This window comes from Prunus persica, chromosome G2, assembly GCF_000346465.2.
Source record: "Prunus persica cultivar Lovell chromosome G2, Prunus_persica_NCBIv2, whole genome shotgun sequence".
Classification (NCBI taxonomy): domain Eukaryota; kingdom Viridiplantae; phylum Streptophyta; class Magnoliopsida; order Rosales; family Rosaceae; genus Prunus; species Prunus persica.
In genome coordinates this window covers 2,142,041-2,167,985 of record NC_034010.1, presented here as the reverse complement: position 1 = coordinate 2,167,985, position 25,945 = coordinate 2,142,041, and the positions used below count along the sequence as shown (strand labels likewise).

Sequence of the window (25,945 nt, the reverse complement as noted above, 5' to 3'; positions counted from 1 at the left end):
AATGATGTGGATTGAAGTCCCAAATGGACAATCCTTTGACATGTCAATATTGATATTGTGCACGCCGAATGCGTAGCAAATTATATGGGTTAAAGTCCCATCATATGGGTTAAAGCCCCATAAATTAATTGACATGTATGTATTAATCTGTGGCATGCCTGCAGCATGACAGATATATGGGTTTTAAATGTTCCAACTCCCTAAATGGAGATTATCCACGCCCTACTACTAAATAACGCTCCGATGGAGGTTATAATCCACATTCTCACATAATAAAAGCCCCCTGAAGTGGCTTGGGTACCCAAAGGCAAATAAATGCTTATAATTAATGCATGCGCATGCACATGAGAATGGTGGGATCATGAATTGATGAATGACAATTTTTGATTTTGGAGTAGCTACTCAAATCATCAATGGGCTGTGTTGATTGGAACCACGTTCAATTATTAAATGTCGACAATATCATTGGCCAAAATGGAACGAGGTAATTCCATTATAAATGAGAATGAACGTGAAAGAACAAACCCACAATACGAACCCCAAAATTTGTTAATACTGAATTTATACTTGGGTGTTCGAAATAAAAGGGAATATACCTACTTTGTATGACACACTGTTTTCTAGCAGAAACAAGGAATGTTGGGTTTTCTCCATATTTACAGATTCAATTGTTCCCCCCCTTATTACACAATTACGGAGACCAACATATTATCTTTAAGGGTTATTAAATGCACAGAGCATATGGCCAGAAGAGATTCCCTAAAGATGTATAAATAGCTGGGTTAAAGCTATATAATGTGTCATCAAGTTTAATCCCCTTTTAGACAAAATCCGTTGAGAGGATTGACAATTGCATAAAGCAAGTCCCTAAAGGACATGTGCTTGAAGCACAAAATTTGTGCTCAATATTAATATGCATAAATTACCTCAGTGAGTACATTAATGTGATTGCAACACATTAAAGATTCTGCAGAATTCACGAAATATATGTCTCGACTTAAGGATCGAGCATTGTGCCAACGAGATTCTTGCTTATACAAGAAAGTATTGAAGCATTTTTATGAGGATTATCCGTTGGTCCTTAAATGTTTTTCCAGAAGTATACTAGACCAGATAGAGCTCAGCTCCACACTGTACTCTTTTTCCTTCATCCAGGTTTTTTATCCCATTGGGTTTTTCCTGGTAAGGTTTTAACGAGGCAGTGTCGCTCAGGGGTCTTCGGGTATACTATGAAAATTTTAGTGGTCGCTTACTGGACAAAAGCTAGTCCTAAATTTTTCAGGGGGAGATATTCACCAGGGGGAGAAAGGTCTTAATAAAGACCTTCATACACTGTACTCTTTTTCCTTCATCCAGGTTTTTATCCCACTGGGTTTTTCCTGGTAAGGTTTTAACGAGGCAGTGTCGCTCAAAATTGACTCACAGAAGCAGTGTCAACTACGATATTCAGAAAGCTGATCAACAATATGACTTAAAGATATTTTTGCCAAGCATCAGGGGGAGCGCACCATCAATAAAGATCTTCAAACACCGTACTCTTTTTCCTTCGTCCGGGTTTTTATCCCACTGGGTTTTTCCTGGCAAGGTTTTAACGAGGCAGTGTCGCACGCGCGCCAATATACTTGGAATTTTATGTTACACATAGTTATGTACTCTTTTTCCCTTCGACCAGTTTTTGTCCCACTGGGTTTTTACTGGCAAGGTTTTTAACGAGGCATATCCCATATCATTTGTGGTCTCCAAGGGGGAGTGTTGTAAATATATTAAGTGGAGCCCACCTGAAGCTTCCTTGAAGCTTCCTCGAAGCTTCCTCCTTTCTCATATTGTATATACACCTCAATACAACAATCAGAACATGGTGAAAACATAGATTGAGAACTGATAGAAATGAGAATCAAAATTCAGTTCGGATACCTCCTCTCTGTTTCCCAAATTCTCTCCTCAGTTTTCTTTGGTTTTATAACAAAACCAATTTTGTTAAATTACTTTTTGAAAAAATAATGGAACAATTTTATTCATGTTTTAATTTACTATTGCAGATGGGACCTATGGTCTACCATCAAACAGTAGACAATAAAGCCACCTCTTATCTCGAACTTATATGGATAGATAGCAATTTTCCAAAGGCTTCATTTGCAGAGACAGAGAGCTCCAACAATGGCTACTAGTACCACACCCTCATCCCTCATGCTAACGTACGCCTCCTCCTCTGTGCACCCACAAGACTTCACTCCGTCGCTCGTCTCCTTCAAGCCCAAGCCGCTCTTTAAAACTTTTTGTCTCTGCCCACTGGGTTTGAGGCCTAGAGAGAGAAGACCAAGCAAGTGGGTCAATTTGAGTTTGTTAAAGGAAGCCAAGTCTGAGCCTTACCCTGTCGCAGCGGCTGCTTTGACTGCTGAGGCAGAGGTGGCTGAGGATGTGGCTGAGGATGAAGAAGTAAAAGGCGATAGTTCTGTTACTGTTGCTGTTCCAAAGCCCAAGAAAGGGAAGGCCGCATTGCTTTTAAAGAGGGACAGAGTAAGTCTTTTCGTCATTATCTTCCGCTAGCTTGGTTTTCCCAATTTTTTGGGGCGAAATTTGTTTTCTTTTTTGGTTATCTTGTTTGTGTGTCTTCATTAAGGCTCTAGGATTTAAATTTCAGAAGTTATTGCATTTTTATCGAAACAAGTATGCCCAATGATTCTTGTATTGTTCTTTTACCTTTAATTCTTTGTTGTTGAAGACTATCGATTTATCTAGAAATGGGATTAATGGGTTTTTTCTTTCTTATCACTTCAAAAATTGTGTCAGAAAAACGCTTCGTTGAATTCTTTAAGGAAATATAGTCACTTACTTATTTGTAAGTTATGCTTCTTCAGATTCTAAAAGGATTGATTGAGTAAAGTAAGGTCACGTTATTGTCTTGAAAAAGATACTGGTTCTACAAATATAATACATACATTCTTCAAGTTTGATGGTTTTTCTGTTGTTAGTATAATTCTAAAGATTGAAGAAACCCCTAAAGTTATTTTTTGTAATTTGGTTTTAGTTTATTTGTATTCGTGCAATGTCCTGTTCTTACATTCTTCCAAGATGTCAGTAGTGATTCAAACGCTCAATTGTCTTCTGTTCACAATGTCAGACAAGGTCCAAAAGATTCTTGGAAATTCAGAAATTGAGGGAAACCAAAAAAGAGTATGAGCTGCAACCAGCAATAGCTTTACTGAAAGAAATGACCAATACAAAATTTGTAGAAACTGCTGAAGCTCATTTCCGCCTCAATATTGACCCAAAATATAATGACCAACAGCTAAGGGCAACTGTGAGTTTTCTGATCTTGTTAGTCAGAAATATGTTTAGGCATATCAACTGCTTAGCAGTACATTATATTCTTTCATGTGTTATGGAATTCTTGTCCTAGGTAAACCTGCCCAAGGGAACTGGACAGACTGTTAAAGTGGCTGTTCTTACTCAAGGTAGTTAGTCTCTCAATTTCTCTTTGTAGTGTTGTGCTTAATGGTTAAAAAGTAAATATATCTGTCATTTAGTATGAGCTAAGGAGATGTGTTATGTAAACCACTTATTTAGGATACAAGTTGGAAATTTCAACCTATAGAATGAAAAGTAGAGGAGCATAACTGTGCAAACAATTTCCGCATTAGCATGTATTAGCTAGGTCTATTATTCTTGAAACTGCTATCTGAATTCACTATAGGTAAATTGTTCTGTCAATTAAGCCTACAAGGCAAGAACAAGTAACACCTTTACTGAGTGGGGTTTTATTCTGATTACGCTTTTACCTTGGTTGAAAAGAACAGAAGAAATGCTTGCTTGGCTGAATCTAGGCATCTCTAAATGGTTTTCATCTTCTGTGAAGGGGACTTTATGCAAATGAATTAGTTGGAGGGGGTATAGTATTCCCATTTCTTCAATGATCTGGTCTTGATATGATTGATGAGACTTTTTCTGCCACTAATCTTAGTGAATTTCCTATACCTGTCGGTTTCTAACTAGTGTATCACACTCCTTTTTGAAATTCAAATTGGATTGGAGCATTATCATTTCTATTGTAAAGCCTATTCATAATATTTTTTCTTGTAAGTCAATTTATTGTATTCTTTTTTCTTTCTTTTTTTATCCCTGATGACATGGCAATCTCTTAGTCATTTGGTCTAAAAGTGGTTAAAATTTACTCTTAGGAATTGTAAGATTTTCTTACCGCATTTAAGAAAAAAATGGAAGTAGTTACTGAGGATGTTGGAGATGTTGCACTTTCTTGCTGTAGCTTATAATTGGCTCTAGTTCTGTTGCCTGTTGATTTTTCATGTTGGTTGTTTGTATTTAATTTTATATAAATACAGATATATGGTTTCTGTAGATTTAATCCGGTATGAAAAATATGTGCTATATCTACAAAATTGCACCTTAGGTATTTCATTATTAGCTGGTATAGATTAACCTCAATAGACGTGTGCAGTAGTTTTTGAATGATACCAAGATTATGTATGCCTTATACTTATCCAAAAGTCTAAAATGTTCGTGTTCTCATATTTTTCCTTTCATATTGTGCAAAAATATTCTTATTCCTTAAGCTTTTTTGCTCCCCCTCAAGCTCATTTTATATCACAAGCATCCATGTGTGCGGGTGCACTTGGGGCTCCTGTGAGTTGCAATAATTTTAAAACGAAAGTTTTTGGTTTTCATAGTATTTCATGTCACAGGTTATCTTCTTTAATATCTACAGGTGAAAGGTTTGACGAAGCAAAAAGTGCTGGAGCAGATTTGGTTGGTGGAGATGATTTGATACAACAGATAAAAGAAGGATTCATGGAATTTGACAAGTTAATTGCTTCACCAGATATGATGCCCAAGGTGTTGCCTTCATTATTTTGTCTAATCAATATATATATATAGTCTCTATAATATATAACAGTGTCTATTTGACAATGAAGTATGGTAATCATTTTCATTTTTATACAGTACAGTAGGCATCTGGACGTTGGGTAAAAGCTAAAATACTGTGGTCTTTTTTTTATTTTTGGTCAACAAAATTAGAGTTTATGATTGAAATGAGGACTAGTTTTGCAGCAGAAAAAGAAACTAGTCAGTTGAAATCTAAATCCTGATGAATATTTTTTGGTTGTATTCAGCATCCATGTTTATTTTTGTGCAAAATCCTGTGATGTCCCCCGCCACCCCACCCCCACAATGCCTTGTACATTTGTAGCATACAATGCTCTCACTTGTTTCTTATGCATTTATGGACAATAATACGATGCCTGTCATAATGGTAATTTGTATTGATGTAGTAAAGTTCATGTTATTCATAAGTGAAATTAAGAATAAAAAATTTGCATCAAAATACGTCTCATAATCAGACACGCATGCCACAAAACTAAATAATTAAAAGTAAGAAAGGAAAAACAATATGTGCTGCCCGCTTTTCCTTGTGACTTGTTCTTGTGGAGTGAAAAAGGTGACTTCTGTTAGACTAACTGGTTTGGTCTGCTTTTATTGCTTCTACCAGCTTGGTGTCTTCAAAGTGCTTAACTTCGACAATTTTTTACTTTCTATTTTGTATATGCTGTATCTGTGCTTGATAATGGCTGGATATTATGATATTCAGTTACATTTAATTGTCTTTGATGTTTATCAAAGGTCGCTAGTCTAGGAAAGATTCTAGGACCACGAGGGCTCATGCCAAATCCGAAAGCTGGTACTGTAACGCCTAATATACCTCAGGTATGATTTGGATTTCAATGTTTTAGTTTTCTACTTATGTGGATATTCATTCTTACCCTGAACATTTAACTGGTTCCTAGCTACTGTATAAAATGACCTTACTCAAATTCTCTGTTTCAGGCCATAGCAGAATTCAAGCAGGGGAAAGTGGAATACAGAGCAGATAAAACTGGTATAGTTCATTTACGTTTTGGAAAAGCTGACTTTCCTGAGGAAGACCTTCTCGTAAACTTGCTTGCCGCAGTGGTATGTTCTCCTTAATTTCCCAATACCCTTGCTGTTGGAATTGCATTCACTTGCTATGAAAATTTTATTTATGCTTTACCTGACAGAAATCGGTAGAAACAAATAAGCCACCAGGTGCGAAGGGTGTTTACTGGAAAAGTGCACATATATGCTCATCAATGGGTCCTTCGATTCGGTTAAATATAAGGGAGATGCTCGATTTCAAGCTTCCAACAAATTGAAGAATATTAACACCTGTACTTGTTGTCTTTAAATTGTTCATTCAGCCTCTTAGGTGCCACTGTCAAAACTTTGCGAATGTAGTTTGTAAAGATGGTAGGAGAGTAAGGGGATGAAGAGAGAGAGAGGGTGACCTTGATGTTGTATCTTGGTTGAGACTGTCCCATAAAGAGAGCATATTACAGTCTCATCTACCCTGAGTGAGAGTGAGAAAGGCCATGTACTAATTTTGTGATCAATATTATCAACTCATCACTTATTTTTATTTTTTTTAATCAATGAGGGAGATTTTACTGTCGTGTATGCATGGTTGGAAGAAAGGGGGTGTTCTCCAATTTGCCCCGCTGCGCAGTGCTGTTTTCCCCTTATATTAATTTGTTGAAAACGGAGATTAGTTTGGGCGTGTTAAGCACATTGACAGATTAAAGAATTTAAAAAGTTTGTGCACTTTTGAATTAAAGAATCTATTTCAAGAGCATTTACGTATGTGTTCAAGGTCTAGGTTTGATTTTCTACTCTCTAAATATCGCCTTTATTAAAATAAAATAAAAAGAGGAAAAAATATTTTAATTCAGGGACTAGTGCTCCAATTGACTCTTTTGTTTAACGCGTACATCACTCCCTTTAATAGTGGATGAAGATTCAAGTGCAACTATGGTCCTTTTACTTTTAATTTTGCAAATTGCAATAAATAATTATATTATATCATAGTAAAACACGATTAGTAAACAAGGTAATTTTCTGTCGACCAAGATTAGTGTTTCTCTTCCTCAAGCTGTAGGCCCTCCTTTGTGACCAAACTGTTCTGTTAACCAAGTAACGGTCAAACTCTTGGGACTTCTTTTCTACCTGTTTTTAACAGCCACCAGTTCTACCTTGATTAATTAATAAATAAATGAACAAAAGTTTCTTCCACCTGGCGTTTGCCCATGGCAGCCACCAATTCTACAGCAAATTACTTGCGACCTTAACTCCACGCGGGGAGAGAGAGAGAGAGAGAGAGAGTACATTTCTACAGATTCTCAAAAAATTGAAATTTAAATGAGCATTTTTACACCAACTGCCTCGATTTTAGTGAGTTTATTTTTACGGGCATTAACTTGAATTTCAACACAAGATTATTATCTTCCCAATCACTGCTAGGCCTCTTCAAACAATACCAGTGTGATAAAAATGGGGAAAGTTTGTTACTCCAACGGATAACCATGCAAGTTATATAGAAGTGACATGGAAACATCACGAGGCTTGAAATACCAAACGTTTATTTTATGTTACACAAACAAGATACTGGATATTCATTGACCATCGATATAAGCATAAACGAACCATCACGCCTCCAAAATATAATGCTTTTTTGGTTTTGCTTATGCCTAAATCTAATCCTTGCTGCACAAATACAAGGCACTCCCTATGAACAGCCCTAGAGCCTCATCCGAGCAACCACAATAAAACATTTGTGAAAATCATCTGTACAAAAGGGTAGAAACAATTTACACAGGGATGATCATTTTCAAAAAAAATTCCTGATTGCTCCCCATTTCAAAAGGTAATTGTTATTTTCAGCATTGGCTTTTTCCTACTAAGCCTATGACATTTCCCCAGCAATCACCCTGGCTCCAGACTGAATTAACAAAAAAGAAAGAATTTTTTGTGAGTACTTGATAAGTTTCAACATATTAATAGATAATACTGACTGTTAACTCTCGAGTAATGTTTTCACCTTTTGCTGGCTGCTTGATCCAGGGGCCATTCATTATGTTCAAAATGCTGCATGCTTCACTGTAATCCAGATCTGGTAGCAACTTCGGGGTAAGCAAGAAGCACCTGAACAACATGGGACAGAAAGCAAAACTTAAGTTACTTTTTACGATTGGGAAGTCGGGCATACGAGAAGCAGAATGTGCCTTGTCAACTACAAATTATACGGCAAGTCATATATTCTCAATTGCGTCATTGCTTACACAATCTTGCAATTCTTTCGCTCACATTAGCAGCAGAAACTGTGTTGTTAACCTAAATTAAGTACCATGTAAATGATCATGTTATCCCTCAGCACTCTGGTGCAAACAGCAACACCATTTAAGGAACAGCTAAATGTGACGTACACAATGAGACACAGACTACAACAGAGCGTTATTACATACGAAAGGTTGGTGATTATAGCACCCAATACTTGTACAAAAAGTTTTGTTCTTATTCTCATTTTGTTATTGAGCACCTTCTAAAACAGATCAAAATAGAGAGAATTTGCAGGCACAAAAAATATAGACAGATAATTATCGCAAATTATGCATGGTGCTCTTACTGTGGTGTATTTGGTTGGGATGCTGCTCTTACTAATTGCTGGAACATCTTTCTCTCATTTATAGGATCCATCCCTGAGAAAATATTAAATGCCGCAAATATTTTTTCTGAGATAGATGGAACTTGATGTGAGGAAAGAAAAAGCAACAAGCAATCTGTTGTGCAACCAACCTTGATTTATCTCATCAACCACCCTAAATGGGCAATTTGTAAGGTCTTGAAGAGAAACAAGATAAAGTATAGTTGAAACTGAACGCTCCTACAAAATGGGAAGTTTGAGGCACAATAAGGTAAAACTGTTGTATTTGAATCAAGAACTCAAGAATATAGTTAGTGTAATACCCCTCCAGATTGATGGTGGGCACTGAGAACTTGTAGCTGCCCTGCTTGTCTGATGACCATAAGGTCAAAACAAAGTTGTGAGCAGTAGATGCGTATTAACCAGAATTTCACAAAACAAATCAAAAGCTGTGAATTCATAGCATCTTAGTGGAATAGCAGAAAATTTAAAATCCAGCTATTATTTCCTATGGTAGAATTTCATTGAAGCAGGATATCTATACTATATGTGTCAAAGTAACTGGATTGGAAAAGAAAAGCAGGCAGTTAGTGGCACTTGAATACCTCTAACGAGCTCAGTTGGTGCAAAGGTTAAGTTTTTATATATCCTTCACACTATCTAAACTATCCACTTTCCAAATTCTAACAAAAAAGTTTCAGATTTAGTTTCTTTTTCTCGAAAAAGTAATTCATAACTGAACTGATGCTTAGTTTTGGACACCAACATCAAACTTCACAAATTTTTCAAAAAGGGGGTTTTCACTTCTCTATATTTAAGTAAATGAAAAAAATAACTCCCATAAATTAAACTTCCAAATTTAAATCTCTAGTAGCACCATGAGAGTATATAAGCAGATCACCTGAATTTTACTTTTATAAGTATGCCAAATTGATCAAAGTCCATTTCATGCTCATCTGAGAAGAAACGTTAAATAAAAGGGGGACGTGAAACAAATAATAAGACATTTTCTTCCACACAAAAAAGAAGACATTTTCTAGAAATTGTAATACTGAGGTACCCAATGAAACTTCCCCTGCAACAGCCATTTCTTTGAAGTTCCAACTGAAAGTCTCATTTATCTGAGCAACAAGGTTTCTTAATGTTGGAAGCCAAGTTTCCTACAATAATTTAAAATTAGGACACTAAAAAAAAATCCTCATTAAAAATATACTGATGAAAGTAGGCAAATATGCACAGAAACATTCAACATGAAACAGAGAAATAAAGGGGGGAAAAAGAATACAAAAGTACTTTGACACTGATGTCTAGATTTAAAACCCTTCATCACCATTGTTGATCTAAAAAGTTATTCAACTTGACCATCTTGGTAATACAAGTGAGGACTGGAAATGTGAAAATTTGTTCAATGCCTTTGGAATTTGTTGTTTGTTGCAACTAATAAATTGTGGCAGCACAAAAGAACCGCAATTTCAATGGAGAATGTAAACTGCATACAAGCTAACGTCAAAGACCAGAACTTAGGTGAATTCTAAGATACTCGAAGGACAGATTGTTATGGTATGTAGAATAAGAACGCAAATGTGATACCCACTTAGCCATAAACATGAACAGTAGGTGTAGTGTTAAACAAACGTTATGGACTGCTTCTTGAGAAGTTTAAATGTGCAAGAATACTTCAATTATCCTTTTATATGATTAGCATCCATCATATTTCCTTTCAGAAGTGGCAATAAGGGATGTTTACAAGGATATTCTGGATCGGATCAATTGACTGGAGATTATAATTCATTAAGGAGCAGTACATTGTGGTGACTCTGGATAGAGTGGTTACAGCGTGAGATCAAATGGCCAAAATTTAGTGTCAGATGTTCATCTAGGAGACCAACAGAAACTTACAAAAAAATAATTAAGGTAACACGCAAGCTTCACTAACCTCTGATTTGACCCAAAAAAAAAAAGGCTCCACTCACCTTAAGATTATCTACATCAGCTATACATCTCCTAAGCTCCACTTTATCTGCTTCCAACTTTTTTGCCTTATCTTCTATCTGCAATATAATTGCAATTTCCGGTGAGGAAGTTAAGAAGAAACAAGAAAAGAAATGAAAAACTAGCAAAGATGGCAGATAATTACCTGGCGCTGGCGGTCTTCATATTCTTTCAGTATATTGTGATTTAGGAAAAGAATAGAATTAGCTTGAGAAATATTTTCCTGGATAGCAGCCTCCAATTCTTCAATTGTAGTAGGCATCTAGACATAAACATGTAAGATACTATGTCACATTACTCATACGATTAGAAGCAATAAATAGTTAAATTTGAATAACATAATAAACCCAGAAAGAGGGGAGAGAAGAGACAGAAGACAGAAGACAAGATGTTTTACATGGGTTGCCCATTAGGCCCATGCTCATATGCAAAGAACATAAATGCTATAAGCATAATATGAAGTGCAAACGTTGAGGCCCCTGTCAAATTCTACTTGGCTCAATGTTTTGATACTTACTTTCATACAACTTTTACAGATCCAAATAATGGCTTCCTACTCCATATGTAATTTCACAATAAACATATATACACAGATGTATATGTTGTCACTCTGATATATTTCAATATCTTGAAGAATGACCAACTGGAATTTCTAAGCATTGGATGCCACAAAACAGGTAATGACTGATGATGCAGGACGCGTAGGACCTAAATTTATTAGTTTCCTAATGTATTTGTTAGTTTCCTAGATTCTCTAGTTTTCCAAATTCTAGTAGGATTTCTACTTTTCCAGATTTCCAGATTTCTAGTTTTAAGCTTCCTATTTTATTTGGGTTAGGATTTCTTTTTAAGCAATGGATTTTGTTATCCTATTATGTCTAGGTTTTAGTTTGCTATAAATACCCACAAGTAGTTCTTTAAAATTCAGATTTGAATGTTGAGTAAACCTTTTCCTAGAACTCTCTGATTTCATCCCTTCGATCTATATTTCTTCTCCTCAATCTCCGATATTCTTATTTGTTCTACTGTTTCTGTCCTTTATCTCGTCTTTTCAATCTCTATTTCTTCTCCTTGGCCTCTTATATTCTTATCTGTTCTATTGTTTAAGTGCTTAATCTAACACCTATGGGCTGTACTACATCAACTGAGCACCTGACTTAAAAGTTTGGGGGTTTTTTAGTAACAAAAAGTTTGAACTATTGACTGCCACGCCCCTCCCCCCCGGGGGGCCACAGAAGTTCTTGCAAATGATTTTTTTTTTTTTTTTTTGGTTACATCAATTAACTCATATATTACAAGGCATTAAAACAGAAGTTATCTTTCATGTCTAGTTAACTCATTATATAAAAACCTCAAGAAATGCCTTCTCGAGTTCTGGAGTGATCCTGGCAATTAACTCTGCATTCTTCTTGGCAACTTCAAGTTGCTGTCGGAAATCCTCTACTGCCTTCTTACCTGGACAAGAGGCAAAATGGTAATAAGCAGCATTTCCTAAATTATGTTTTTTATGTCATTTGTGTGTAAGGACCAAGGTTTGGACATTTAGGTGACCAATTTAATATTCTGACTATTTTTAAGACAAAAGAACTAAAGTAAATTACTTTTACAACACAATAAAAAAAGTAAAACCAAAGTTTATGCACAAATCAAACAGTTCAAAGCAAGTTCTAGCGATGGACAAGTCTCAAAGAAAAATGAAAAGCTACTCACACTCCTCAAGATGCAGGGCTGCTTGAAGAGCAACTTTGTCATGCTGCTTGATATTGACCTCCATTTCTTTAATCTAACAAATGAGAAACAAGCACATATCAAGTAATTAGACTGAAAATATATGTATAATGAAATATTGTATAATAATAACCTTACAACAACAGAAACATGACATCTAAAGATATTTAATCAAGCAAAGAAATAATTCATTAGAACAATACGAGGAAACTTTCTTTGCTTGAAAAAACAAATATTTGAACTACTCGGGCCTAAAACTTCAAGAAGGGAAAAACAAATCCACTCATTGTTACATACTACCCATAAAAAAAAAGTAAAACATTAAAAAATAAATAAATAAATACATTCACTTTAGTTTTATGATTGAATTTTAATAGACTTCCCTTGCCTACTTGTGGAGAAAGATGGAGAGACTAATTTACCTTGCATTTAAATAGCCATGCAATATAAATATCTTGAGTTTAAGAAACATTGTCTAACAGATTGCCTGAACAAAATGAGCAAGAAACCCTGTTTCGTTGGAACACCACAAGAGGATCCATGCCAACATGACAGAAGAAAACTACAAAGATGGTGTCTACCTTACCACAACTTTCAAAACTCATAAAAGAAATCCGGAAAAATATATCCTATCGAAATTCATGCCAAAGCCCACTTCCTTGGATCTCATATATCCTTCCTAAATTTGTCAAGGATCCAAACAACATTTTTGCACTCACCCCAAATCATCATCAGCAATTAAACCACACACATACCCCTTTCCTGCCATATGAAATAACAAAATACAGGTATCTAAAGCAAATCAACCCAGAAGAAAAGTATTCAAAGTTGTCAACATGGTAAAGCAAGCCCAACTATGAACTGGCAGCAGCTATTGGTACATTTCTGGATGCAAAGGATATCCATAAAAATTTGACAGTTTCTCTTACAAAAGCTGAGATAACAATGGACTAGTAAGCCAACATATGACAAAATCTATTTATCAGGAAACAGAAAAAAAAACGCATATCTACTGCACAAATAGATAATAGTTCCTTCAGTTGTTAAAGTGTAAAGAGAGGAAGAAAAGACTGTCGGAAAAAAAAAAAAAAAATTCATATTTCACAACCTATCAATGGGACTTTCAGTAAACTTATTTATAAATTTGGTAGGTAAACACAGCATGTAGGAAACGGGTAAGGGCTCGAAACAGCATGTTCCGGACCATCATAGAAATTACCTTTGCATCAAACTCAATGACCCTCATGTGTTTTTCAGCAAAACTCTGTTTTAAAGAAACAGCCTCAGCAAGTAGACTCTGAAAAATAGACAGAAAAGTTAAAAGAATGAAGTAACCAAATCCTGAAACCAGTATTTCTGTGCCAGACATTAGTGTATGGCTTAATTTAGATTTAAATCTTGTCGCCATCAGAATATCATAACAAAAGTTTGACCAAAACCTGACCTTAATTTCCATCACAGAATGGAATCGGTCAATGTTATGTTTTGCAGCTTGTTCATTGAGCTTTGCCATAACAGTATCCAGGTCATCCTCTTTCTCCATAGATTCTAATTTCCTTCTCCTTTGTACTGAAATCACCAGAGTTCGTTCCGTATGTAAAATAAACAAAAGAAATGAATTATAAAGCTTCTCAAATAGCAAATTTCTAAATCATTATACTTACCAATACGGTTTTCCATTTCGCGCCGTTTTTTCTTCTCATCCTGTACAATTCTGATAATCCCCTCCTAAAAGAAATATATTATGATATTCTGCATAAGTGAAGGAATTGCATGTCTAACCGAACCCAGTTAATAAAAGATTGAAGACTATACCGAGATGTTCCCCACCTCCCCCCCCCCCCCCCCAAAAAAAAAAAAAACACAAAATGCTTGTACAAGAAAGATTAAATTATTGGCAGTATTACTGTATAGGTTATAAATAATAACATTAATGTCATCTGTTGAAACCATTTTCAACATACCCTCTGTTTCTGAAGTTTAGCTGCTTCCTCTTCTGCTTGTCTTTCCTCAATCTGAAGCGATCTAACGCTTTCCTGTAAAGCCGTAACATATTCTTGAAGCTCCATTCTTTTGGATTTCAGTGACTCAACTTCCCCAGTCTCCAAACCTGAAAGTGAGAATTGAGACTTCAAAGTTTTTACCAGTGAAATATTTGGATTGTGTTAATAGATAAAAAAAAGGTTCGTAGAAAGATACCACACAAAAATAGTTGAGAACGTTTCACTGGTTCTACACTTCCAGAAACATGACCGCCATATCTAGATACTGACCACCGATAGTGATTCTCTGGAGTCCAAAAATCTAATATCCCCAACTTTGAAACCTTATCAGCCTTCTGATCAGTTTCCTTGGACCCAATATACTGAGGAAAAAAAAAAGGAAAGAAACACAAATACTGAGAAAATGTGTGTGTGTATATATATATATATATAGACATACAAGTTAAGTCAAAATACTAAGTACTAACTGACAATTTCAACTTTCGAACCTCATAGGGTTGACCTTAGGGGTTGTAATTGGTGTAAAGGTGCTGTGTCATTTCATGTTTGTGTAGTAGACTACCAGTAAATCCTAATGCAACCTGTTTAATTAATCGTGTCAAATTACTCTCAACATACCCACCCATTTATTAATCATGTTGTGTTCAGATTAACCCACATATATTATGAATTAAAAACTTAAAAGTTACCTCAATTTCTAACCAAACCAATCACTTATACATAAGTTATAGAATAAAACCCAATTAATCCTGGGAGTAATAAGGGTTAATTTCAGTTTGGTACCCTGAAGTTGTACCCTTAAGGCATGTTTGTCCATGGACTTTCAATTTTAACAATGCAGTGCCCCGGTATTGAAAATTTGTTGCAATGTGGTTCTGTCGTCAAATTGACTGTTAAAAAATCTGTTAAGTGCTGACATGGCGCATGTGGAACCCACTTTTTTGTTTAATTGAAATAAAATATTATTAAAAACTATAATTAAATTTAATAAATAATTATTAAATATTAAAAAACCGAAAAAGCCAGAAAATAGAAAAACTATCGCTCTATCACTCTCTCTCTCTCTCTGGGAAAAACTCAATTGCTCAAACTCCACTGCCGCTGCCCAGCTCCTCCCCATTGTCTTTTAATAATATTTTATTTCAATTAAACAAAAAAGTGGGTCCCATATATGCCACGTTAGCACTTAACAGATTTTTTTAACAGTCAATTTTTACAGAACCACATTGCAACAAATTTTCAATACCGGGGTATTGCATTGTTAAAATTGAAAGTGCGTGGACGAACATGCCTTAAGGGTACAACTTCAGGGTACCAAACTGAAATTAACCCTAGTAATAAACCAATAGAAATTATCCGATATAAAACGACCCATACAACACATACTAAGAAATAATAAAAGATAGTAATTCTTTCATTTAATACAAGTAAAACAGGCTTATCATGGCAAATTCAATCTCCACATGTTTGACACTAACCCAACCTGTGTACTATTTGTGTTACCCAATCATGCCATATAGGCATTTGTGTCAAGTAAGGGTCAACCCAAATCCATTAACTTCTTGTCAGGTTCGACTCGTGTTACAAGGTTGTGTCCAAAACTTCCATCCTAGTTAAAATGACCAAACGCCCGTATGTTTAACACATTATTTGTAGATTTTATAACTTGTTTGCCAAAATACTAGGAAAGAGTAAGCTTGGGAAGCATACCGATCTATCCAAACCAAATTGGCTAGTCAAAACCTCCTTCACAGCAGTAGGAGCACCAAAGACTTGGTCAAGCCGTGAATAGATGCCCAGTGCACTCATCTGCTTAAGAGAATAGAAGAAAACAAAAATAAAATAAAATACTAAGACTAGTTCAAATATTATATAAAATACGGCACCAGCAGCACATACCTCCTCAGAAATTTGAAAGGCTTCTGTCTGACAACCTCCATTTCCCACATAATTTAAAACCGGAACATCAAATGGCTTCAGATGTTTTACCAAAAAGTCCCGATCATGAGAATCTTGAGTTATGAAAGACTACGAAACAAGAAAAATAAGATCAACAAATAAGGATTTTCAAGCCAATGAATAAATAGGTGTTTACATAATATGAGGTACTTTTTTTTTTTTTTTTTTTTTAAAAAAAAAACATAGCACCACCCAGTATCAAAAGCTTATCCGAATTACAATTGCACAAGTTACTGGCACATAAAAGGTGAAATCCAGCCATAAACGGCTAGGAGCAGGATGCACATCCACCCATGTATACAGAAACACACACACACACGGGGATATATATATATAGACAGAGAGTAAAAAAGTATGAAAAATTGACTAAATTCTGATAGGAGATACCGCTGCCCAAACTTAGGGAAGGAGTTAGTTCATGTATAAAGTTAATCGATGGCTTCATAGGTTTTTTTTTTTTTTTTTGGGTCGATAATGGAATCATAGGTCTGAGCAGTGCAAAGTTAAGGTTTAATTCCTGGTTCGAAGAAGCATTGGGGAAAAGGTTTTTAGCACAAATGTATCCAGACTCATCTACGAGGTCTCATCAGGTGAGTATGGCATGTCAATAGATCCCAAAACTATGCATTAGTTAAGTTAGATTAGCATCTTCCCCTCAAATTTTTAAAAATTGTATACAAAACTTTCCAGCTATTGTATCGTGTTCTTTCTAAGACCATTAATCTACTTTCCCTTGTGTACAGTGCACCCTTCTCGAGCACTTGAGGTCTCCAGATTTACAAAACAAAAACGTTGGTCAGATACCTGATATAAACCTTATACCAAACAAACTTGAAAATGCTTAATTATCTAGGAGTCCAGAAGCCTGATATTTGATGTTAGGCAAAACATTTTTGTTATGAAAATGTTAGGCAGGAAATTAACATGGCTTGGTGCATTCCTAACGATTGTTTGGCTTTGCTTTCAACCAATTTTGATGCACTGGGGAAAGGGAGTAAAGCCAAAATCCTTCGGAGTTACCTGGTGCAGGCAGAACAAAATATGTTGTTTACAAGGGGGTGGGGACGACCGAGTTATGGGACAGAGTGAAGTTTTGGGCAGCTTTGTGGGCCTATGTGACTCCTGTCTTTAAGGATGTGGTGTATGCTTCCATCATGAGAGACTTGAAAGTAGCTATTATGTGATTTGAATCTAGGGCTTTTTGTTCTCTGTTTTTTCTGTGTTTTGCTGTTCGCTGTCTGTTTTTCTTTTAAAGCTCTTGTTTGTGTTGTTCTAGGCCTTGTGGATTTTTATCCACTTGTACATTCCCTGTTCCTATTTGAATATATGAAGTTTCTATTCAAAAAAAAAAAAAATGTTTGGCAAAATATAAAATAGTGAATCTAAAATAACAGAAATATAATTACCTTCCAGATGTAATAAGGAACATGACCATCTAAGTAGTCAGCGTGAAGCCGATCTGACACATTAACCTGAATTTACACCCAGAAGAGCATTATCCTTAATTTGTTCAATCACATTCAGCAGTAAACACAACATTCTTATGTTTTAAATACATACCTCAAGCAACACTGGGCCATATACCTCCTTATTGAATTCATGACGGTGTTCTTGCAGCCAATTATAAGCATCAAATATCTTATCTGCTCCTGAATTTCGTAGAGCCCGTAAGAGTTTACTATTTTTATTTTCCATCTCCTTCAGCCTGAAAACGGTATAGTAAAAGAAAAGATAGTCAAAGGAACAGTATAAAGGCAATTGTACATCATTTAACCTTGAGGCAGATTTTACTTGTCCGAGCAGTTGATTAGGTGAAGTTTCTTTTGATTTAAAAGTTTTTCCTTCTCTGATTTCTGATTCCTCTTTTCATTTGCAGAAACTTCTAACTCCACAATTTGAGCACGTAATCTCATCTGATCAGGAATATTAACTCAGTCACAGGAGGGAAGAACTCAAGCACATCAAAAGTTTAATAACCCCACAAAAACAGTCCAGCATGTTAGTTTAAATTTTTTAAATAAAATAAAATAGATGTTAAATGATTGTTCCGAAGCAAAAAAGAGTGCTACATTGTAAACTAGATACTATTTGCACCAAGAAAACTTGACACCCCAAAAAAAGGGAATCAAAACCGCTTAAAACTGGTTCACCTAAAACCAGTTTCATCTGTGTTAACCAGTGAAAATTGATCCATGTATATTAGTCATACATACCAAGGACTGCCTGAAAATATTGACATTTTGACATTCAATTTGAAACTTACAATTTCATCTGTAGGAGGTTCATAAGGAGTCAGATTTTCAAGTTCTAGCTCAGCAGCAGCCAGATCCTCTTTTGCTTTTAAGATTCTTTGTTGACGAGATTCTTCTTGCTTCCTCAAGTCTTCCATTTCTTTGTATTTTTCTTGTACTAGCACCCCCTACCAATATGAGACAAAAATTGGAGAACAAGAGAAATTCAATTATCATTCTACATACTAGAGAAGCCTAAAACACCAATAAAGGGAATCCAGTAGAATTTTAACATACCAAACGGTTTTCTTTCTCCAAAATTTTCATGCGTTTGTTTGCATTCTCAGTAATCATTTTGTCTACTTTTTTACTCTTAGATTCCAATGTCGCTCTCCCTTGTTTTTGTTTCCTGCAACCAATAAACTAATAAGTATACCAGCACCTAAAATAGGAACAAGGTCATTGCAATGATATGGGCTGTATGTATGATCATGTGTGCACACCCCCACATCCTTGCAGAACAGAATTAAGGGAGGAACAACTTCTTAAACTCAACATTTTCCACAGGTTAAAAATACCATCATAGTTCATATCAATTAAAACTGGCAAGCACAACTTAGTGGTCGAGATAACAAAAGATTGTCTTGTAAGAATTAAATGACCAAAAATGAAGGGAGAGGAGAGGGGGGGGGCGAGAGAGAGAAGAAAACATAAAATAACAGAAATTTAAAATCCACATAAAAGATCACCTAGAAAAATGGGAAGGCACATTGTTACATACCCATTTTGGTGCAGGGCATTAGCGATAAGCCGCTGTCAAGGCTATATTGTGCCAAATCACAGTAGAATATGGATTCCAGGCAATAAACAACAGAAATCAAGGGAGATAAAGCAATACAATCAAATTCGGAACAAAGTTAATTGAGTTCCAGTGAAAGAAATCCAAGAGAAACTCTATAATCTGATTCTCTGGGATTATATTGATAAAAATTGAATACAAAAATCTTAGTAGAATTTTATACTAGGTTACAACAGCCCTGGTATTCTAACTCTTTAGAACTACTCAAGTAATATACAACATAAAATCAAAGATGACAAATAAGAAGATAATAAAATAACTAGTCCCCAAGTTAACTAGGACCCTAGCCTAGTTGTCTAGTGAGCCCAATCAGTCTTGAAAAGCCTTGTAGATGCTCCAGCATCACATTTGTTCTGAGAGCATAAGATTTTTGAGCTGCTAATAGTGTTAAACATGAGCTCCTCAATGGAGGGGCAATGTCAAAAAAAGATAAGAGTACATCATTCTAATATCCATATGCAAAAAGCTAAAATCAAGATCTAGCATATGGGATGAAACTCAGGCCTCTCCCATACAAAAACCAAAAATTAAAAAGTTGCCCACACACCCAAACCCAAAAGAGTAAATAAAATATTAAAAACTAACTTTACATTGTGAAAAAAGTTATAAGATTAAGCATTAGTACTCAAGTAGGAACTGAGTACACCACTACATCTCATGAAGAGCATATAATCAAATAACAGGATTTTTAGTACTTCAAAAAAATGTATGGCAAGCTTAAGTATGTCAAGTATCACAAAAATCTGTAACACACAAACCTCAATAAATCAATAAATGACTCTAAAACAAAAACAAAATATGTTGTTTCAATGGATCAGAAAGCTGAAAATCTAACTTAACTAGTGCATTTGAACATATTATGCACGACTATAATCAACTAAATGAAGTCACCATACTCAATAGGTTCTCTAAGATCATTTAGAGTTCTTGCAGCTTTATCCAACTTCTTTGTTGCATCCTTTTCCTGCTTCATAGCTTCCATGTATTCAGCCTTCTTCATGTCATACTTTAGCCATGGCAATTTCTTTCTCATGGTCTCAGCCTATAGATGACATCACCAAAAAAAACTTAATTTTGGTTGAGTTTGTGAGAAGCAGAAGGTTTTTTGTGCTTTTTTTTTTCTTTTTGTTGGGGGAACGGTGGTGGGTGGGGACGCGGTTTAGGAAGGACGGATTTTTTAGAACTAAGGGGGATGGGAGGAGAGTTTATGGGATAAAGTGGGTGTCCATTTAACCTGCATTTAAGTCAACCTTTCCATTTATTATGCTCTTAGGGGGTAGCAGCAACCAGCCAGGAATGTGCTAGATTTATCTATCTGTGTTTGTTTTTGAATCGGTAACTTATTAGGTTACTTTTCTTTAACTGTTACAGTTTTTGAGGTCAGTCCTGTTTTCTGGATGGTGAATTAGATTGTGTATTTGTACTGGCCCTCAGTGGATTTGTCCACTGCATTTTGTAAGTTTGACAAATCTTTTTTTATAAGAGTTTGTAACTTATCAGAAAATCAAATTGCCATTGAGTGCATGTATGATGATCAACAAAACCAAAAGGCAAACCTTTGCTAGAAGTTCTTCTCTTTGACGGACACGCTCAACATCTTTCTCTTGTTCAGCATTGAGTGCCTTCATCTGATTCAAAGTTTCTCCATTTTTTTCTACAGCCTAATCAGAGAAGTCAAATGTCTAAATAACAGGATAAAGTTTTATAAAATTGTATTACAGCGAAAATTAGAGACTCACTTGCTCTATTCTCTTCCATTTCTTGCTTTGCTCAATAAGCGCACGATGTTGGATCGGCAGTTGAGGATCACCTACTGCCTTTTCAGTCTCTTCTAGAAGTTGTACTGGAGTTAATTTGGCAAACTCAGAGACACGGTCTTGTGGTAAAAACTACACCCACCCAAACAAAAAAAAAAAAAAAAAAAAAGGATAAAGAGGAGGAAAAATGGTCTAAGAGAAGAAAAAGACAAAAGCACTGGCCAAAATTCATAATTTAGCTACAAACTTGTTAGCAACAGATTCAAAACTATCATAAATACAAGTTAAAACCACAACATCTGAAAGAAGACAAATAACAGGAAATGTAATCAACAGAATGATGTAGCGGCAAACAACTCAACCATAAGATAATCATTATATTTACATCCCTAGGCAACCTTTCTTACTTCAATACATTTTTACCCATTCTTTTCAACAGAAATTAACCAGAAAAATTTTGAATGATTGATAATCTTCAATGCAGATGGAAAAAAAAAAATTTCCCCAAGTATAACCAATACAAGTAAGCACACGCTCCAATCAAAATTAAAGGAGTGGCATTTGCTAACAGGACACAAGACAAAAGAAACTCTTAATTTAACTAGAACTGTGAAACACAAACAACGGGATGAAGATAAACTTAAAGATGAGGTCTCTTTTAAGTGGTCCTCTGCCTGATAGTTGTGTAATTAGACTAAATCAGTGCGACTTTATATTAATATAAGCAAACACTCCCCAGATTCTCAACTCTTTTAAGAATAAACTTTGCATCATTCCCATAATTTTAAAGACCAGGGCACCAAAAAAATTAATAAAGCATCAATCTTTTGAGGATATCAAATATAGAAGTTTCTATCATCTATTGCTATCCTTCCTAAGTAATTATTCGTCCAACATATACATTGCATCTCTACTATACCAAGAAACTTGCATAAGAAGGGGCTACTCTATACAAGGTATGAGGAACTGTTATTCATAATCCAAAAAAGTCATATTGCACTCTTTTTATATAAACTTAATGAATGAGTGAGTGAACTATGAGGAGTGCAATATGACTTTTTTGAAGTGTGCAACAGTTCCCCAAGTATAATCTTCAAAATGGTGCCTTCTGATAAATTTATTTTCTGTCTCTAAAAATTAAAGGCAACAAAGAATACTTATCAAGCTAAAAACTTTGACACACTAATGTACAAGAGCCCAGCAGCTTCGAAAGGAATTTAACTAACAAAAACATGTATTTGTATGCATATCAAAAGTAAAATTGCATTCAAACATAAAAGATTACAAAATTCATACATGCAATGCTGAAATTGTAATTTTAGAAAAACTCACTTGAGTTAAATTGTTGACTTGGATATTAAACCTTTGAATGATTTCAGCTACATCTTTTTTAGGCACCACTTTTCCTGAAATACAAAGAACGATAAAATAGTAGTCAAAGACTTCAGATTATTCCTCTGTCTTCTCAATAAAAACAATGGATAAACAACGCCTCTTAATATGGGTAGATAGCTTGTTTCCTCGATAATATAGGATGAGATATATATATATATATATATTTATTTATTTATTTATATATATATATATATATATAGAGAGAGAGAGAGAGAGAGAGCTGGACCAATTTTGTACTTTCTTCTTTCTAGATCAAGGCATATCATCCAATTTCCTACTTTATTGCATAATATTGGCAAGAAACTTTAAATAAAAACTCAGAAAAATGGAAAAAAAAAAAACAAGCACATGTAACATCAGGTAAAAGGAATGCTAAGTAAAGACACAGTATAGAAGCACAAATGTTGAAATGGAAATTAATGTATAAGATAGATTACAGAAACTACTAAAACCCAAGTCATAGCAATAACTATAAAATCATAATTCTATAAAGGACGGAGCGGGGTGAAACAAGCCAATGGCACAAATGATCCTCCTTTTTCAGGGAAAATGTAGGTTATTCTTATTCATGATATTTTAAGGGGTTACTAGTAACAAGTACACTAACATTTTTCTTCATGGCTAGAAACTACCTCAGGTTTCTTGCTCAAAAAAAGAAAAAAAAGAAACTACCTCACGTTTCAGCCTTGAGACATCACTATGTGTTGGTTCAAAAAAAATTGTAGACAAAATGGTTGAAGACTATAATTGATTTTGAGAATTATTCCACGTATTAAACTCCTTACCATTGTATAACCATTCAGATTTGTTATGTGTATCAATCTTACGCATAATAACAATATGCTCCTCTTTAGAATTCCCTCTCAAGGTAATTTTAATATAACCGGATGCCTCCCCACGCTTCACATATGCTCCAACACTGGTCGCCCTCCCAAGTAACTGCACTTACCAAATTCCCCATTTTTATATACTCTTACGAAAAATTATGAAATGTAATAACATCTGTTACAAGATATTAACTAACCTGAGGCTCACCACCCAGACCCAGTGCTATTGCACACACGAGAGAGCTCTTTCCGGATCCATTTGGTCCAATTACAAGGTTTAGACGAGACCCCGGTTTGCATTTTAAGTCATCAAAGGTCATAAAATTATGGAGCTCAATCTCAGTTATGCTTCCTGGCATATAGTCATCTTCACCCCTGAAAGAAAGCGAAGATAATCGTTAAATATTCATGTAGTTGCAGATCAAAACAAGAAAACAAACGAGATAAAATTTCACTTTCATCTTTTATGTAGAATATAAATGGAAATTGAGTATACAGTATATACTCTCGATTTTAAGACAAGGAAGTCAATTCAACATAACCACATAGATGTCTTGTTTCTGCATAGACTTAGGGTCTCTAATAGGTCCCAAATGACAAAATTTTAAATCTTTACCACTGTACTACATTTTTTTCAAGACCAGACATAAGCATTTAACATTGTAGGGGTGACTTCCATAATCCTCAGCTTAATTGCTTAACATAATAAGAAAAGACAAGGAAAATAATCAAATGTTTATTTAACATAAATCATCATTGAAGAAGACACAATTAAAAAAGCAAACATTAATTTTTTTGGTAACCAAACAGATAGTCAAAGAACAAATGCAGTGAAAACGACAAAATCCTAATGCTAAACAAGATTGACAAACAGAGTACCCAAAAGAAACGTTAAAATTTTCAATGTTGAACAAATCTCCGTACCTTGTAATCTTGGGGCGCTTTGCGCGAGGCTCGGCCATTGTCGAACGTTGCCGCGCTACTTTCTGATGTTTTTGAGTTCTAACTTTCTGATGTTTTTGAGGTCTATCTGAATTCTGAAACCCTAGGTTCTAATCGATTTAGGACATCGGAGTAAACGCTAGGGCTTAGAACTGAGAGAAGAAATGGCGCCAAAAGGAAAGGTGGGTCTATGACTACTATGTCATGGAGAACTTCACTCGGATCCTGAGGTTTGTTCTTATTCCAACCTTACCTCACATGTTTGATTTATTCCAATAGCACCCCTTATTTTTAGATTTTTTCTATTTAAACCCTACACTTTTCTTTGTTCACCCTAATACTTAAATCACTAAGCTCTTAAGTTTTATTATTGTGTAAAAACACAAAAAAGTCATCCAACTTAATAATTAACCCTAATACATCTATATCCACCACTCTTCATGTTAAGTTTTAGAAAAACACACACATATGGGCACTTGTAACCACTAGAGGAACCTCTCGAGCTTGATCTCTTCTAGTAAGCTCACCATTGCTGTGTATGCCACTCTGAGAGTTGATTGGTTTTTGGGAGAGAGAGATCAAAGGGGTTTTAACAAGTAGTAGCAACAAGTGTTTCTATGCTCTCAAAAAGAAAGCACCAAAGCCATTGCCTAAACTTTTCTTTGCATACGGGATGTTAATGTTGGTAATGGAAGAAAATGAGGCAATTGGGAAAGAAAAAAATTATATCTTTTTAACTTTGAACCATGCACAACATCATCCACTGCTTCTTCATCCCTAATTGATCAAATTCCAGTTACATTCACCCCAAATATATATAAAAAAAAATATGAAAACAAATTGAATATACAAAACAAATTCGGTTGATTTTATTTTATATAACAATTTGGGAAAGTGTTTTGAACCCTAGCAAACCCTGGCACCCCTTCCATATCAATTTAATGTAAACATTTCTCTATCAAAACCTCCTAGTTCATTCTCAAATTTTTGGCAAAATAAATAATAATAATAATAAAAAAATAATGCTACTACACATTTGACAACAATGTTTTTATCTCTTTGAGTAATGTGAGGTTGAGGTGAACTTAGAGTGGTGTGAGATTGATGAGTTTTTATTTTTATTTTTTTTTGCTGGGTGTGTATTTAAGGGTAGTTTAAGAAGATAGTAGAGTTTTATTAGAAATTGTGAAAATTCGAATTAGAAGTTGAGGTGAACTTAGAATATGAGGTGAATAAAGAGAAATGCGGTGTTTAAATAGAAAAACTCTATTTTTATCCTATTTGGCACTGGATTATTTGGGCTAAAAAGTGATTTCTTCCAAATTTTTTGAAGTCCATCTTGTTTAGTAATACATAGAGGCCCTGTTTTGTTACACCTCCCAAGCTTGAACTGGCTTTGACTGACTTTTTATCCCACAGGGACATAATTGATTACTTTGAATTTTTTTTGTTTTGAGTCAAAAGGCGATAGCATTTTATTCGAGGAAAAGGATGGAACAAGTACAAAAATTAAGCTATGTCTTAGAGGATCAGGTGAGTGTCTCTACACCCAATGAGCTTTTTGGTCTTCAGCTACGAAGTAGCTTACCCTCTCAACTTCAAGCGGGAGAAGGATCCTTGAATTTTTTTAAAGCACAGTCTATTTGCTAAGAAAAAAAAATTCACTTATTGTGAATAATTGCTGTGAAGAGAGGAGAGATTATAAAATACTACAATAGTACGGTCATGTGGTACATCTTGTAC

The 25,945-nt window shown here is 35.1% G+C and overlaps 2 protein-coding genes across 2 annotated transcripts; one reads left to right on the top strand and one right to left on the bottom strand.

The window, feature by feature from the left end:
- LOC18787128 (50S ribosomal protein L1, chloroplastic) lies at positions 1,988–6,487 on the top strand. The gene is made up of 7 exons (XM_007218145.2): positions 1,988–2,517; positions 3,122–3,301; positions 3,401–3,455; positions 4,724–4,851; positions 5,638–5,721; positions 5,842–5,967; positions 6,054–6,487. The coding sequence occupies exons 1-7, from the start codon at positions 2,158–2,160 to the stop codon at positions 6,186–6,188; spliced, it is 1,068 nt and encodes a 355-aa protein (XP_007218207.1). The 5' UTR covers positions 1,988–2,157; the 3' UTR covers positions 6,189–6,487.
- On the bottom strand, positions 7,378–24,390 carry LOC18785750 (structural maintenance of chromosomes protein 5). Its single transcript, XM_007220526.2, has 30 exons — positions 24,185–24,390; positions 23,458–23,635; positions 23,219–23,372; positions 22,371–22,444; positions 21,021–21,170; positions 20,838–20,942; positions 20,178–20,323; positions 18,720–18,831; positions 18,455–18,610; positions 17,983–18,104; positions 17,752–17,896; positions 17,598–17,663; positions 16,132–16,260; positions 15,943–16,041; positions 14,429–14,594; positions 14,194–14,339; positions 13,894–13,957; positions 13,674–13,798; positions 13,449–13,526; positions 12,212–12,284; positions 11,853–11,956; positions 10,647–10,763; positions 10,483–10,560; positions 9,570–9,669; positions 9,411–9,465; positions 8,833–8,881; positions 8,662–8,749; positions 8,492–8,564; positions 7,907–8,010; positions 7,378–7,807 (listed from the first exon to the last, which is right to left on the bottom strand). Exons 1-30 carry the CDS (start codon positions 24,220–24,222, stop codon positions 7,746–7,748), a joined length of 3,156 nt encoding a protein of 1,051 aa, XP_007220588.1. The 5' UTR covers positions 24,223–24,390; the 3' UTR covers positions 7,378–7,745.